A 17,652-nucleotide genomic window follows, 5' to 3' on the forward strand; every position below is an offset into this window, starting at 1 on the left:
CATTCTCAGAGGCCATGTGAAGATCTATGGAGTGTCCTCACTGCACGTACATAAGAACATAAGAAATAAGAACAGGAGCAGATCATTCGGCCTCACAAGCCTACTCCACCATTCAATAAGATCGTGGCTGGTCTGCTTGTGCATCGATTTCCACATTCCGATCAAACCCCCATAACCTTTGAATCATCATCATCCTCCTATAATCACATGTCTGTTAGGGCCTCCACCGCGTCTGCATGACAGGGACATTCTCATGGAGAGTATTTGCGCTGCCATAAGCCAGATGGAGTCAAACGTTCATTGAAATGACGTGAGGATCTACAGGGTCACCTCACTGCATGTTGTCATCATCCTCCCCAAATCTGGCAGCTATGAGGGCCTCCAGTGTGTGCCTGCCTCGTCTAACCAGTGTGAGAGCCTCATCCCCGTCATCGTCACCACCGAGGACCCCCTCACCCTCAACTCCATCAGCGTCCTCCTCATTGGAGGAGACCTCCAGCTCCTCCATCTCCTCCTCAGCCAGCTCCTCTCCCTGTTGCAGCGCCAGGTTGTAAAGGGCGCAGCAGACGGTGACAATGTGTGACACCCTCTGTGGACTGTATTGCAGGGCTCCACCAGCCCGGTCCAGGCACCAGAACCTCATCTTCAGCATCCCGATGGTTTGCTCCACCAAGTTGCGAGTTGCAGCATGAGCCTCATTATAGCGTCGCTCTGCTGCAGTCTGAGGCTGCTGCACGGGTATATCAGCCACAGCCTCGGTGGGCAGCCCTTGTCCCTAAGGAGCCAACCCTGCAGCCTCTGTGGGCCCTGGAAGACTGCAGGGACCTGCGAGTGACTCAGGATGTAGGCATCGTGCACATTCCCTGGAAACTGTGCGCACACCTGCAGGATGTGTTTCTGGTGGTCACACACCAGCTGCACGTTCAGTGAGTGGAAGCCCTTGCGGTTGATGAAGTCCACTGAGTGTAGCGATGGAGACCTGAGCGCCACATGGGTGCAGTCGATCGCACCCTGTACCTGTGGGAATCCCGAGATCTGGGCGAATCCAATGGCTCTTGTATCCTGGCTGTCCCGGTCCCGGACGAAATGCACAAAGTAGTTGTCATGGCGAAGATGCATCGGTGACCTCATGGGTACATTTGTGGGTGGTGGATTGTGAAATCCCACAGAGGTCACCTGTGGAGACCTGAAAGGAGCCACTGGCATAGAAATTGAGCACCATGGTCACTTTCACAGCCACTAGCAGTGGATTCCCTCCATGTCCCCTTGGCACCAAGTCCTGCAGTAAGTAGCAGATGGGAGCCACCAGTTCCCTAGACATGTGCAGTCATCAGCGACACTGGTTCTCAGTCATCTGCAGGAATGACAGGTGGTGTCTGTAGACCCTGGGTGTCGCTAGGCACCGACCAGCAATGGTTCACTGTGACCCAGAGTGTGCAGGAGTCCGAGCTGCCCCTTCTCCTTGACGTTGCTGTTCCTGCCTCAGTCCATCACTTCTCCGCCTTCTTCACACTCTGTAGGCCATCAGGCAAACAGCTAGTTCACCAGGATCCATGATCCTGATGTACTCCTCCTGCAGGATGAGAGAGACACGTGGTTAGTATGGATGTATTAAGAACCTGTCCTGGTTAAGTGATGGCCACTTAACACTCCCGGGGAGTGCTGACCACCACTTGGATGGCCAGAGATTAGTGCGCTGCAAGGCTGCCCTGTTAGCTCCAACCATGGGGGAGACTGGTCCAAACCAGGATGCTGACATTGCAAGGGGCTGTGAGCACCTCCAGCAGTGACTGCTCCATGACTAGCTTTAGCGAGGAGATAGTACAACGTGTGCAGGCGTCCAACTGTTCTGCAGTCCACTAAAACACTCATGAATTTGTAGTCTGTGCCGGGCGGGGGAGGAAGCTGTGGAGCACTTGGTGGCACTTTGATGCCTCTGTGTTGCTTGATTGGGCAGAGAAGCTAGGAGCCCAACCCCAATCATATCAATGTGGCTGTGCCCGAACTGTCTCAATCGCAGGTTAATGGTCACTTTATACAGGTTTCCCGAATGCGCAGCCACTTCACTCACCCACCCTGCCCCCCACCCTGAATGCTTGTGCGCTATAGACAACGGCAGGGCTGGCCTTGCCCCCAGCCCCCCACCACCACTACCACCATTCACTTCAAAGGCAGGGCTGACGTGGCGGACGATCCAGCTGGGGCGGCGGGGGGGGGGGGGTTGGCGGGGGGTGGGGTGGGGTGTTGGGGGTCATGATTCTGGGGGCTGGCCTGATTATGATATGCTGATATATTGTAATGAGGCACCCGATGTCCGAGGGCGGGAAACATGGCCTGCCATTGGTGGGCTGAGAGATGATCGTGAACTGGCTTCATGCCATCGTAAAACCAATGGCACCATATTGCTTGCTCGTGCCACCCATCACGCCCATTGCCAGTGGGCATGGAAAATTCCCCTTTGATAAGAGCTGTTTCAGAGCCTGTGTCTTGGGGGGAAACCTGATAAGAGGGATTCAAAAATGGAGTTCTGGGAAAGATGGGCATGCTTGGGGAGGTGACAACACATTGAAGGACTTTGGAGAGGAAAGTTAGATCTGGAACAGGAGACAATGGGATCAGTAGCAAAATAACTTTGGAATTTTGAAAGAGTGAAGGCAAATAGATGATTTCAACATAAAGCAGACGCAGTATAACTTGGATAAGTGTGAAGTTATCCACTTAAGTATGGAAGAGTATTATTTAAATGGTGACAGATTGGCTAATGTTGATGTACGAAGGGACCTGGGTATCCTTGTACACCAATCACTGAAAGCAAGCATGCAGATGCAGCATTCTGAGAGGACTTCAGTACAGGAGCAAGGATGTCTTAGTGTAGCTGGTGAGACCACAGTTGGAGTATTGTGTGCAGCTTTGGTCTCCTTACATAAAAAATGCCATATTTGCTATAGAAGGAATGCAGTGAAGTTTCACCAGATTGATTCTTGGGATGGCAGGATTGTCATATGAGGAGAGATTGGGCCGACTAGGCCTGTACTCACTGGAGTTTAGAAGAATGAAAGGAGATCTTATTGAAACATATAAAATTCTGACAGGACAGACTGGATACAGGGATGATGTTTCCTCTGGCTGGTGGGGGTGTCTAGAACAAAGGGTCACAGTCTCAGGATACAGGGTAGGCCATTTAGGACTGAGATGAGGAGCAACTTCTTCACTCAGAGGGTGGTGAACCTGTGGAATTCTCTACCACAGAGGCTGTGGAGGCCAAGTCCCTGAATATATTTAAAAAGGAAATCGATTCCTAGACACTAAAGTCGTCAAAGGGTATGGGGAGAGAGTGGGAGTGTGGCCTTGAGATTGAGGATTACCTAAGATCGTACTGAATGAGAAAGTGATATATTTACAGGGCGCTTTACCATTACTCTCAGAAATGTCTCAAAGCATTTCACAAATAGTGAGCTACTGTGAAATACAGTGACTCCTGTTATCAAGACAGATTTTGTGCACAGAATCCCACAAGTGTCAGTGGGACAGATGACAAGATAATCTGTTTTTAGTGGTATTATTAACTGTTGACTTGGACACTATGATAATTCCCTGACCTTCTTCAAATAATGCCCCAGAATGTTTAAAACGAAGCCACGGGAAAAGGTTAACAAAGCCTTGGTTTAATCTCCTACTTGAAGAATGGTATCTCCCTCAGTATTGTACAGGAATGTAATTTTCAGTTACATATTTAAGCCCTAGAATGGAGATTCAGCACAAAAGCTCCTGATTCAGAGGCTACTAAATGAACCAAGCTGTAACTTCTATAATGCAAGTCCTTCTAACTAGTGTATGAGTGTGCATGCAAATGAAATGCATTGCAGCTTCTGAAGAGTTGCATAACTTGTTTTGCATATTTTTCTGGGTGGAAATTATGTGCATGGACCTTGCAAAATGCCAGAGGTGCTCAGCTGTTAACCTCTGATTCGAAAGATGGATTCTAAATGTTCCAATTGAATTTATTAGAGGACTATTTTAACTCAACTTTTATTTAAACTTGGTGAAAGATGACTGTTATTGCTTTGTTTTAATCGATTCTCAATCATTGCCCTTGTTGTGGCAGACCGATTTTAAAGAGCTGACAGGATGTGTTCAGTTTTGCTGCCAGCATGAACACTTGCACTTCTGTATTCTAGAGTGCACAGGTTAAGACCTCCTAATACTCTCAGGACCTTGCAGGGGGGTGGGAAGATCGGCCAAGGGCCCTCCCGCCTGGAACTTAATTCTGGTGGAGGCAGGCAGGCCACTATCCTGCCGAATGAATTGCCCTTCCCACCTCTAAGCTGACCACAAAGAGAGCAGAAGATTCCGGCCCGTGAAGTATTTTTGCACTCATACCATGACAGTAATCTCTAGACCGTTTTCTAACACTACCAACAATGATGTAATCTATTACAAGTGTCGGATCTATTTACCAATATTGATTATTAGGTTTTTTTCAAATTGATTGTTTTCCAAGCAAAGTGCTGTAATTTCTTCATAACAGAATGGCAAAATGACTGAGATAAGAACATAAGAACATAAGAAATAGGAACAGGAGTAGACCATTCGACCCCTCGAGCCTGCTCCACCATTCAGTAAGATCACGGCTGATTTACTTGTGTTTTGATTTCCACATTCCCATCTGACCCCAATAACCTTTGATTTCCTTGCCTAACAAGAATCTATCTACCTCCGCTTTAAAAATATTCAATGACCCCACCTCCACCGCCTTCTGAGGCAGAAAATTCCAAAGTCGCACAATCCTCTGAGAGAAAAAATTTTTCCTCATCACTGTCCTAAAAGGACGACCACTAATTTTAAACAGTGCCCCATAGTTCTGGACTCACCCACAAGAGGAAACATCCTTTCCACATCCATATTGTCAAGACCACTCAGGATCTTGTATCCCTCAATCAAATCACCCCTCAGTCTTCTAAACTCCAGTGGAAACAAGCCCAGTCTGTCCAACCTTTCCACATAAGACAACCCACTCATTCCAGGTATCAATCTAGTAAACCTCCTCTGAACCACCTCCAATGCTTCCACATCCTTCCTTAAATAAGGAGACCAAAACTGTACACAGTATTCGAGGTGCAGTCTCATTAATGCCCTGTATAACTGAGGTGTAACATCCTTACATTTATGTTCAAACCCTCTCATAATAAAGGATAGCATTCCATTAGTCTTCTTAATTACTTGCTGTACCTGCATACTAACATTTTGTGACTCATGTACTAGAATGCCTAGATCCCTCTGCACCTCAGAGTTATGCAGCCGGTCTCCATTTAATACTCTACTTTTTTGTTCTTCCTGCCAAAGTTAACAACTTCACATTTTCCCACATGATACTCCATTTGCCAGATCTTTGCCCACTCACCCAACCTATCTATATCTGTCTGCAACTTCCTCATGTCCTCTTCATAACAAATTTCCTACCTTTTGTGTCATCTGCAAATTTAGCTACCAAGTCTTTACTCCCCTCCACTAAGTCATTGATGTAAATCATAAAAAGTTGAGTCCCAGACCCTTGTGGGATTCCACTTGTCACATCCTGCCAATCAGAAAAAGACCCATTTATACATACTCTCTGCTTTCTGCCAGCCAGCCAATCTTCTATCCATGCTAATATGTTACCCCTACACCATGCACTATTTTCCATAATAATCTCTGATGTGGCATTCTGGAAATCCAAGTACAGTACGTATACAGGCTCCCCTTTACCCACTGCGCACGTTACTCCTTCAAAAAACTCCAATAAATTGGTTAATCATGATTTTCCTTTCATAAAACCATGCTGACTCTTCCCAATTGCCTTGAGCTCTTCTAAGCGCCCAGGTATAACCTCCTTAATGATCGATTCTAATAACTTCCCCGTGACAGACATCAAGCTAACTGGCCTATAGTTTCCTGTTTTCTGCTTCTCTCCCCTCTTGAATAGAGGGGTTATATTTGCTACTTTCCAGTCTGATACGAAGTAGGAAATCTGAAATTAAAGTCAGAAAATTCTGGCAAGTCATAGAGGGTGCGTTATCTATAATCTAAAAAGTGAAAAGGCAACTTAATGTTTTGGGTGTAAATCCATTATGCAAACTAATCAGTGTTGACGATGGGTCTTATACTTGTCTTTTGTCCTTTGGATGTTGGTGAAAATATTTAAAAAGCATTTAGTATATTTATTTAGTTGTTATTATTAGTTCTCATAATTATTGTAATTTATGTAAATTAGTTGCATAAATGACATGAAGGATGGACCAATTAAGAATATCACAGTCTATATTTTCTCTATTTTTGTAACCTAATCTGGTCAGATTCAGTTTAATTTTCAATCCTTCCAGATTGATATTTTGGATAATGCAGTTATTCTGACTTTCAGGGCTGAATTTCCCACCTCTCACTGCTGAAGCCTGTTGTGTTACTGAGCTAGCTTCCGGGTTTAATGACTAGGCTCCAGGTGTGAAGGTGTCCTGACGAAGGAACCAAGACACTTAAGCAGCAAAGCAAAGGAAGCCTAGTTAAAGGGTCAAACAGATTTGACGAGGTGAAAGTTGAATTTATTTTGGGCCTCAAGGCAACCTTGTTGGGCCAGTGCAGAGGGCGAGTTGTTATTGCTTTTTACAGCTCCTACAATTTAAAACTCCTCCTTAGTGCAGCAAGTGAGGAGACTTTGGTAATATACTTCTGAATGGTCCATATATTTAACCAGTTAGATGCTGAATCTACCTTCTGTGATGTGGAAGGGCAACACATTTATAAATAGACAGCTGGGTGCTACTTTCTGCAAAGACTCTGTGTACAGCTGTGGGCAGGATGTGGGTGTGCTGACACAATTCCTTTCAGCAGTTGATCATATGAGCTGAGCCAGTGCTGCAGGAAGGTGGTTGCATTAGCTTTGACTCTGGGTGGCTTTGGCAGAGTCCTGTTAACAGAAACAGTGTTTCTTCTCAGTCATTGTCTGTGGGAGGATTCCCTTCGACATCCCAAGTCGATTGTGGCGTTTTCCAATCGTGGTTGCATTAGGGGTAAGCTGGTGGCTTCCCAGACCTGATTTGGGTTTTATCTGTTCAATGTGAATGATGTTATTTTATGCTTATTAATGTCATAAGTTATGCCGTTGTGGAAAAGTACCACATTTTTTGCTATGTGCTGATTAGTTTATAGTATTAGTAGATTTTAAAGATTTCTCAAAGAATTTGAGGGAAGGGGAAACATAGAAAACTTGAGATGCACTGATCCCAGATATAAGTATGTGCTCAGTATCCTAAACCCCAGCAGTATAATACGACCAACTCAAGTTAAGTTATATATTGTCATTACATATTGTTTATGGGATAACAATGTTGAGCTGCAGTTGGGCAGCTGCTGCATTTACTGTACAGCATCCCCTCATCTTTAACATCAGAGCTTATCTGAAGATAGTTTTACTCTTTTTTTTCCAATTGTGTTGGGTAATAGTGACAGGCATTTTTATATTCATGTTTTGACCTATTTAAAGTATCTGTCAATACTTCATTTTTATGAAGACCCATTGGTAAGCATCACACTGACGTGGTACAGTTTGGTAACCAGTAGTTTTGCAAGACAACATTTCATCATTTGGAGAAGGCTTGTTGTTCAGTCAGATTGCTAAAATCTCAGATATAATAAAGTCAAAAAATGCTGGGAATACTCAGCACATCAGGCAGCATCTGTGGAGAGAGAAACAGAGTTAGGGTGGGATTTTCCAGCCCCGCCCACCACCAGGTCTTCTCTGGTCTTTTCTGGTCCAGCCGTTAGTCAGTGGAGTTTTGACTGGGTGGCTGAACCTCTCACAGCAATGGGGCCGGAAAATCCCCGCCCTCGTGTTATATGTTAATGATGTTGCTTATGTGCTAAAATCTCACCTGCTTCTACATTTAGTTACGTTTAATGTACATGGTTGCATTATTTGAGCTGGAATATGTGAAATAAAAGTGGGCAGGTAGAATTGTAAGGAAGAAAATAGCTAAATTATGCTGAATATCGGTCATTTCAGCTCAGGTGTTGCAGGCATCTTACCTTCAAAATGCTGATCTAAAACACATACTTTCCCCGAGATCTCTTCACACTTCCTGTGTATTTGACAGACAGACATTGAAGATTTTCCAACAAATGATTTAATTATTCAACAGAAAAACCATAACTTCACTGATATCAAAACAGTGAAATTTCATCATGTAAAGTCTGTTTCTGTTAGTGTCTCCTTTTGTGAATGAACTGTAAGTAGCAGCTTTGTTGTGCTGTATGAAGTGTATCTCTGTTCAAGTGGGGTGTCATTTCAACATGTTGAAGTAATGGACTGGAGATTCAGTGTTTGTTTTCCAATTTCCTGCGAATTTTTCTGAAAAGCTTTCTATTTTGGCAAATACAGCTTTTCTTAAGTATTTGCTTCCCTATTTGTCTGTTTCATTCTTTCACCTTATAAAGTTAAAAGCAGATAATGTGGATTCCCCCATTTTTACAGCCATATTGCCTTAGGTAGCTGGATCACAAAATTAGAAATCTTCATTCCTAAAACATTTTTTATTCATTCACACGATGTGGGGACTGCAGCCAAGGTCTGCATTTGTTTCCCATTTCTAAAAGCTGAGTATCTTTCTGGTCATTAAGACGGTAAATAAGGGTCAAACCTTTTGCTGTGAGTCTGGAGTCACGTGTGGACTAGACTGGGCAAGGACAGCAGATTTCCTTCCTTAAAGGACATCAGTGAGCCAGATAGGTTTTTACATCAGTCTGGTGGCTATTTGGTCACCATTTCTGAGAATAGTTTTTTATTCCAGATTTAATTAATTAATTGACCTCAGATTTTCCAGGTGCTGTGCTGGGATTTGAAGTTTTGTCTCGGGATCGTTAATCCAGGCCTTTGAGTTACAAGTCTGGTAAAATAACCACAATGCCACAGTAACATACTGTACTAAGTCACTTGACAGTCTGAGTGCTACGATTAGCATTAGACATTGATCAGCTCCTGGTCAGTATCCTGTGACCCTGGCTGGTTGTTTGTATTGGTGGATGTAATGGGGCGAAAAGCAACATTAGAATTCCATTTCAGTCAGAACTCAATGTAAAGAAGGCATGACACAGGTGGGAAAATGGAGTATGAATGGAGTTAGAATGATTGGCCCTGATATTTATGGCGAGTTGGGGAAAGCAACCAAAGAAATGTGAAGTTATCCACTTTGGTAGACAAAAACAGAAATACAGAGTATCCCTTAAATGGTGAGAGGCTGGGAAACATTGAACTTCAATTGAACTTGGGTGTCCTTGTTCATGAACCACTGAAAGCTAACATGTAGGTACAGCAAGCAATTAAGATGGCAAATGGTGTGTTGGCCTTAATTGCAAGAGGACTTGAGTACAGGAGTCAAGATGTCTTTCTACAATTATATAAAGCCTTGGTGAGACAACACCTGGAGTATTGTGTACAGTTTTGGTCTCCTTACCTAAGGAAATATATACTTGTCAAAGAGGGAGTGAACATAGGTTCACCAGACTAATTCCTGGGATGGCAGGATTGTCCTATGAGGAAAGATTAAATAGACTGGGTCTTTATTCTCTGGAGTTAAAAGGGTTAGAGGTGATCTCATTCAAACATATAAAATTCTTACAGGGCTCAACAGGGTAGATGCAGGAAAGACGTTTCCCCTGTCTGGGTGGCGGGGGGGGGGGGGGTGCGGTCTGGGGCCAGGGGCACAGTCTCAGAATCAGGGGTAGGTCGATAAGGACTGAGATGAGGAGAAATTTCTTCACTCAGGGGGTGATGTATCTTTGGAATTCTTTGCCCCATAGGGCTGTGGAGGCTCAGTCCTTGAGTATGTTCAAGACTGAGATCGATAGATTTCTACATATTAAAACCATCAAGGGATACAGGGATAGTGCAGGAAAATGGGGTTGAAGCAGAAGATCAGGCAGGGGTCTCACTGAATGGCAGAGTGAGCTTGAAGGGCTGAATGGCCTCCTCCTGCTCCTATTTTGTATGTTCTTGTGTAGATGCTGGAAGGAACAAGAATGTGAAAATCCTATCAAAATTAACAGCGTTTAACTTTATTAATGTATTCCTTTTCCGTTTCCTGCCAAGCAGCCAAACAAATGGGCAGTTGGTGGGCAAGAAAACCTAGTAGCAGGAGACTAGCCGGGAATCCTTGGAGACAGGACCCAGAAATTAGGAGGGAAGAGAGAGGACGCAGTAGGGAGAGGGGAGAGACTGTGATTGAGAAGGAGAATAGCCACAATATGTGGCAGAAGCTTCTTTGAGGATCTGAGGGGAGCATTCCTACTCCTCCTGGCCCACACAGAGTGCTGATATAGGCACCTACTTTGTGGAGCCCTGGAGCCCTTTCACTGACTCCTGGGAAACCTGAGCAGCAAATCTCGGAACTGCACCATGGGAGGTAGGTTTAAATATGTTCATCTTGGCCTCGCTCTCCACAGTGGGACATTTAAACACCTTAATATGCCTCACTGTAAAAAACAGAAATCAGTGTGCTGTTACGATTCCTGCAGAGACTGATAATATATTTTTAAAAAGTTATGAATTTCCCAGTGACCAATGCAAAGAATCACAAAGCAAAATTTCACATTGTTAAAATCTTACAGTAACGACCAAACTAAAAACATTGACAAAACATTATGTAGTAGGCAACTAATACCCTAAACTACAGAAGAGGTTCTCCCCATTTAACCTCTTACAACAACCAGAAAGCCCACGCCATGTTTATAGATTATACCACACTCTCAGCAGAAATGTAGAGCAGAATAGGTCCCCTCGCCTGTGGTGGGTTTGGTGGCAAAGTGGGCATTTAATCGGATGGGAGAGTGGTGGATGGGGACTTCCCATCTTCCCACCTCCATGCTGATTAAGTCTGTGGCAGGAAGGCCTCTGGATGACCTTCCTATCCTGCCCCCAATGAAGGCACATGAGTGTCCACTTAAATATCATCCGCTGCCACTGGTATTAGCCCACCCGCAGGTGGGATGCTCACTATGCAGCTCACAGGGGAGGGGACTCCCTCATTCAAAAGCACTTAGTGCCTGATTGAGGGAAGGGGGGAACCCACTGAAGACCAACACCTTGCCTGTGCTGCTGACCCTCCCTCAGTACAGTACGACCTCCACCCCACCTCCGCCGCACCATCGCCTACATGTGCCTGGATCTCTCCTTGATCTGAGGCCCTGGGTGGGTGGTATCCCAATGTTAGCCACTGCCTCTATGATTGGCTGGCAGGTTTCAGTGGGCAGGATCTTTGCCTCCGGGGTCCTTGATCTTGGGGGAAAGCCTGCTATTGGCCTGTCAAGTGCTTGAATGGGACAAGATGTGGCAGACTTTCCCTAAAAGAGCTGACATGGGGTTCTCGCTGGGTCTGCAGCCAGTGGCCAAGGCCCCCAACTCCTCCACAAGATACTGTCCATAGCCTTGTATTTAACATCCCAACTTCCTCCTGGCATTAACAGGATCTCTTCTCCCTGCCCCACCAGACTGAATCTTTCAGTGTCCTTTTAAAACAGAGTCCCCTACACTCAATCGGAATATAATCTAATGAACCTCCAGTAGCAAGTCATCCTTTGGTGACTCCTTGGTCTTTCAATCTCTATAAACCTTGTTCCTTCAAACAGGGAACCCATTCTCACCAGCGCTCTGTTTGGTGGTTAACCCAGAAACAGGCCTTTTCCTCTGCCCATAATAGCATCACCTGTTGTGGGTCTTCTCCCCAAACCCCTCTGTCCGACTGAGCCTCAGAATCTGGGCCCTGCAAGACCAGCTGCCTCCTCTTTCCTGATAAGCTGTTAAAACTCACACGCTACTTTCAGGAAGTTTTGATTTGAGTTTCAGTTTCCAGAACAAATGTTGTGTGAAACTAATAGGGTGTTAAATGGGATAGATTTCAAACAGACCGCGCAACTAACGACTGGGCAATCATGAGGGGCTGTAGACCATCAGCAGCAGCAGAATTGTACTCAACCACAATCTGTAACCTGATGGCCCAGCATATCCCCCACTCTACCATTACCATCAAGCCAGGGGATCAACCCTGGTTCAATGAAGAGCGCAGGAGGGCATGCCGGGAGCAGCACCAGGCATACCTAAAAATGAGGTTGCAACCTGGTGAAGCTACAACTCAGGAATACTTGCGTGTCAAACAGCATAAGCAGCAAGTGATAGACAGAGCTAAGCGATCCCACAACCAACGGATCAGATGTAAGCTCTGCAGCCCTGCCACATCCAGTCATGAACAGTAGTGGACAATTGAACAGCTCATTGGAGGAGAAGGCTCCATAAATATCCCCATCCACAATGATGGGGAGCCCAGCACATCAGTGCAAAAGGTAAGGCTGAAGAATTTGCTACAATCTTCAGCCAGAAGTGCCGAGTGGATGATTGATCTCAGCCTGCTCCGGAGGTCCCCAGCATCACAGATGCCAGTCTTCAGCCAATTTGATTTACTCTATGTTATATCAAGAAACGGTTGAAGTCAATGGATACTGCAAAGGCTATGGGCCTTGACAAAATTTTGGTAATAATGCTGGAGACTTGTGTTCCAGAACTTGCTGTGCCCTTAGCCAAGCTGTTCCAGTACAGCTACAACAGTGGCATTGACCCGGCTATGTGAAAAATTGCCCAGGACTAATCCAGCCTGGCCAATTACCACCCCATCAGTCTACTCTCCATCCACAGTACAGTAATGGAAGGGGTCATCAACAGTGCTATCAAGCGGCACTTGCTTAGCAATAACCTGTTCACCGACACTCCGTACGTGTTCCACCAGGGCCACTCAGCTCCTGACCTCATTACAGCCTTGGTTTAAACATGGACAAAAGAGCTGAATCCAGAGGTGAGGTGTGAGTGACTGCTCTTGACATCAAGGCAGCATTTGACCGAGTGTAGCATCCAAGAGCCCTAGCAAAACTGGTGTCAATGTGAATCTGGGGAATACTCTCTGCTGGTTGGAGCCATATCAAGCACAAAGGAAGATGGTTGTGGTTGTTGGAAGTCAATCATCTCAGTTCTAGGATGTCACTGCAGGAGTTCCTCAGGGTAGTGTCCTCGGCCCAACCATCTTCAGCTGCTTCATATTTGACCTTCCTTCAATCATAAGGTCAGAAGTGGGGATGTTTGCTGATGATTAAACAATGTTCAGCACCATTCACAACTCCTCAGATACTGAAGCTGTCAATGTCCAAATGCAGCAAGACCTGGACAATATCCAGCTTGGGCTGACAAGTGGCAAGTAACATTCGCACCACACAAGTCCCAGGAAATGACCATCTCCAACAAGAGAGGAAGTAACCATCACCCCTTGACATTTAATGGCATTACCCTCACTGAATCCCCCATTATCAACATCCTGGGGATTCATTGACCAGAAACTGAACCGGATTAGCTATAGAAATACTGTGGCTACAAGAGCAGGTCAGAGACTAGGAATCGTGTGACGAGTTACTCACCTCCTGACTCCCAAAGCCTGTCCACCATCTACAGGGCACAAGTCAGGATTGTGGTGGAATGCTCCCCTGGACAAGTGTAGCTCCAACAACACTCAAGAAGCTCAACACCATCCAGGACAAAGCAGCCCCGCTTGATTGACACCCCATCCACAAACAGTCACTCCCTCCACCACCGACGCACAGTAGCAGCAGTGTGTACCGTCTACAAGATGCACTGCAGAAACTCACCAAGGTTCCTTAGACAGCACCTTCTAAACCCATGACAACTGCCATCTAGAAGGACAAGGGCAGCAGATAGATGGGAACACCACCATCTGGAATTTCCCCTCCAAGTCACTCACCATCCTGACTTGGAAATATATCACCGTTCCTTCACTGTCGCTGGGTCAAAATCCTGGAACTCCCTCCCTAACAGCACTGTGGGTGTACCTACACCACATGGACCGCAGCGGCTCAAGAAGGAAGCTCACCAGCACCTTCTCCATGGCAATTAGGGAAGGGCAATAAATGTTGGCCTTGCCAGCGAAGCCCACGTCCCATGAATGAATTTTAAAAAAGAACAGAAATGTATGACTTTAAGATGACAACTTAGTTATAACTGTTTTACCCAGTACAAATTATTCTTGCCTTCTCGCTGTGCTTTACCTGAAAACAACCACACTTTTAGATAATTACTTGTTTTTATAATTTGATGTGTATTTAATTAGAAACAGTCAGGGCAATTTTGGAAGGTGAGTAGAGTTGGTTGCAGAATAGGAATTTCAGTAGGTGGATGTATTCACCACTCAACATGCTTTCACCCACATAAACCGCCCTTAATGTCACATGGGGATTTACAATGGGTGAAAATTGAAACAAAAATGTGACAAACTATGACAACAGGAAGTAAATTTTTGTAGAAAGGAACTGCATGGAGATTCAAGTCTTTTCATATATTATTCAGTGCCATTGTACAGGTAAATCTAAGCTGAGTAAAGCTTTTGAAGTTTTCCCTCTACCTTCTCAATTAATTTAGAAAATTAATCACGGGAAAATGCTTGAAACTGAATAAAAATGCTATGTCTCTGCTGCAAGTAAACAGTTTGGTGCTCCCTAGGAAATTAACTACACAATAGGACAGCACAAAACTGATTCAGCTCAACATCACTGGTCAGGGCATAAGGATTATGTCCAGTAGAGGCTTGTGGAAGGTAAAAATGTAGTGAAAGCATTAAAATATAGAATAGTTTGGTTAGAAAAACAAATCCATGTTTTTGTGAAATATGCATTTTTTGGTTAAGTCGCTTATCTTGGATATTAGGAATTTCAGTTACTCAGGAAAAATGATGTATTAAAAACTTTTCACAAAGAACATTTTCAGGGAGTGAATGATGTGTGGGGAAAGGCCTTTGATGGTCAGTTTGGATTGTGCAGTTACATAAGAAAAGTTGATGCCAGAAGGTGAGGTTTTGTAGGTTTGGATGAAAACGAGGTTCTGAAGATCTGAATGTTTTGTGTTTTCAGCAGTTACACTTGTACTTTGAGTGCTGTTTGTGGAGAGCTAAATGGGATCAGGGCAGGATTTCAGGATTAGCATGCCTGCACGGCCCCAGGACATCTGGGGCCCACCATACAGAGAAACACAAAGTTGGCCAAGCATTGGCTAACCAGAGACATCTGTTGCCCCACCTGCCTCCCCCTGCCTCATGAACATTGTAACAAGATAAAGGGACCTCAAAGTCCCCTTTGAAAATTAAAAAAAAGGAATACTTCTAGGTCTTCTTGTGTCCAGACCACCTGACCAGGCTAGTGATAGGAAAGCTGCACCTGTCCCAACAAGACATACATCCACTCAGCTTGTACTGGATATTGGTGAAGGGTGGGGTGTGGGAGCTTACCATTTACAGAATCCTTATCCCTGGTCACACCTTCCTCATGATGATTGCCATGTTTGGAGTAGGTGGAAGCAACTATATATACTTGTGCACAAGACCTTCCATATCCAGACCATACTGTTGCTATGGGGAATCAAAATAGACTGTAGTCTTCACGGGAGCCCTGCTAGTGAATGGGGGAAGAATCAGACCAGAGAGTGCAGGCCTTATTCTAATCCCTGTATTTAAATCCTGTATTTTGTCCTTTATATATCCATGATAAATTTATAATGGAAACTACCTGGATAGATTCATCATGCTGGGTTATACCCTGTGTAAAGGTTATTGCAATTTAAAGTTAATTGATATGAAACTGACTGTCAATGTTAGTTTTACTGAATATTGTCCTTTTTTTTTCAGAGCGTATAAAATGGGAAACATTCTGATCAGGAAGAAGAAAAACTATAAACTTTCCAGTGACAAAGAGGCTGACAAATTGGCTGAAGGAACAACAGCAGAAGATGGAGAGGTAAATAAGGAAAAGCAGGAAGAGGCCAAAACCACTGAAGAGCACGCAGAAGGAAACATCTCACAGGCCAAAGACAGCCAGGCTGCCAACAACACAACTGAGGCTAAGGAAGAGGATAAAGAAACAGTGAAAAAAGAGGAAACTCAAATGGCTGAGGCTGAAAAGCCACAAGTTTCCACTGAAGCAAAAACAGAGCCTCAGTCCATGGAACCGACTGCAGAAAAGCCGACAGAACCACCTGAAGCTGCCCCTGTCACTAGTTCTGCAGACAGTGAGCCTCCAGCAGTGCTTGAACCCAGTGCAGAAGTGACATCCACTCAGTCTTCTGAAACCCCAACACCTGTTCCCGAAAGCAAAACAGAAGAAAAGTGCTCTAGCGAGGTTGAAGTGGAGTCCAAACAGACTGAGGTCTCACCGACTCTTGTAGCCCAAGAGGAAAGTAAAAAAGCAGAGCCCCAGAGTTTGGACTCTGCCACCAGCACCATTGATGCTGTTTCTTCCAAGGAGACACCAGCAGCAGAAGCACCTAGCTCCACCCCAGCCGGCCCTGTAGCATCAGATAGTGCTACCCCAGCAGATGTCACAGCTTCAGTGGATTCTTCAGCCATTACTGATCAAACGTTAGCTGTGCAAGAATAATGGATGGTCCCATTCAACAACCATTCACAACCTGCATTAAATTCCAACTGTACTAACAAACTTGATCCAACTGTCTTTTACCAGAAAATTCCCAAACCGATACACCATCCTGTTGAAAAGTTCCATCAGGAAACTTCAAGCTACATTCTGAAAAATTACCGGACTTAAATATTGATGTCTGAAAGTTTAGTGAGTGGAATGAAAATCTGCTCAACAGCTGTAAGTGATGTACCTCGCTGATTCAAACCAACACAAAACATAATGGTTATGACTCTACTGAGTGATAGTTAATGGGACTGTGCCAAACCAATCAGATATTCAGATAACATCTTTCTTTGTTTTCCAGCTTGATTTTACACATTGAGGTACTGCCAGCTGTCAGATAAAAGCCACCATGTTCCCTTTCTCATGACACATCAGAAACAATAGATTTGTCTCAAAAATACTTCAGACTAACATACACCTCTCATTGTACGTAGCCTATCTAGATTTATCTCCATCAGTTAATGCATGTCCGTTGTTGGGTGCACCTGTAGTTCTGTTTAACAGTAAGTGGCAAACAAATCTGCATTCATTGCAATTCCAGCTTCTTCCCCATAATCCTCCATCACCACAGCACATGTCGATAATGATGAGAATTGTAAAATGGATGCTTTGGAATTATATGTGATTGTATTAATGGTGCAACAGTAATAAAAATCATGAAAAAAGAATCAAAGAGGTTTGAAAGTTTTTTTTTTCAAACTCATATCCCCTGTTGCAGTTATGTAAATTGGCTTTTTTTAAAACAATAAGATTCATTATTTCAGAGACTAATATTACCATTTTTACCTGTACGCTGAAGATTATGGGATTATCTGTCAGTTTCTTGAGAAATACTACAACATTATGCACACAATGTGCCTTTTACCATTAATATTTTTTGTGACATTACAAAATGAACTAAACCTAGAAAATAATCTGTGATTTAATGAACTGTAACCATCTTATATTAAATGGGGTTTCCACCTTCTTTCTTACCCCATTGTACATCAGGCAATATGCCTTCACATCCCATCCACTTTAAACTTATGTGAACTGAGCTGAATTTCCAAGTTCAAATAATCTCCTTGGGCTGCTTACTCCCTGGCTGAGACTTCCTCTTGTTAA

At 44.3% G+C, this 17,652-nt stretch overlaps 1 protein-coding gene across 4 annotated transcripts in view; it reads left to right on the forward strand.

Annotated features, from left to right (window-relative positions):
* Window positions 1–17,216, forward strand: part of LOC121276573 (flocculation protein FLO11-like) — a 108,445-nt gene extending 91,229 nt beyond the window's left edge. For 3 of the 4 annotated variants that reach the window (XM_041185144.1, XM_041185142.1, XM_041185145.1), the window contains exon 2: window positions 15,756–17,216. In XM_041185144.1, the coding sequence (XP_041041078.1) occupies window positions 15,766–16,503 (738 nt within the window). In that variant the 5' untranslated portion in view covers window positions 15,756–15,765 and the 3' untranslated portion in view covers window positions 16,504–17,216. Of the gene's footprint in view, window positions 1–6,855; window positions 7,044–15,755 lie in introns of those variants that run through there. The other variant, XM_041185143.1, reaches the window with a different exon arrangement.
* Window positions 17,217–17,652: the final 436 nt, after the last annotated feature.

Source organism: Carcharodon carcharias, chromosome 3 (assembly GCF_017639515.1).
Source record: "Carcharodon carcharias isolate sCarCar2 chromosome 3, sCarCar2.pri, whole genome shotgun sequence".
Taxonomy (NCBI): domain Eukaryota; kingdom Metazoa; phylum Chordata; class Chondrichthyes; order Lamniformes; family Lamnidae; genus Carcharodon; species Carcharodon carcharias.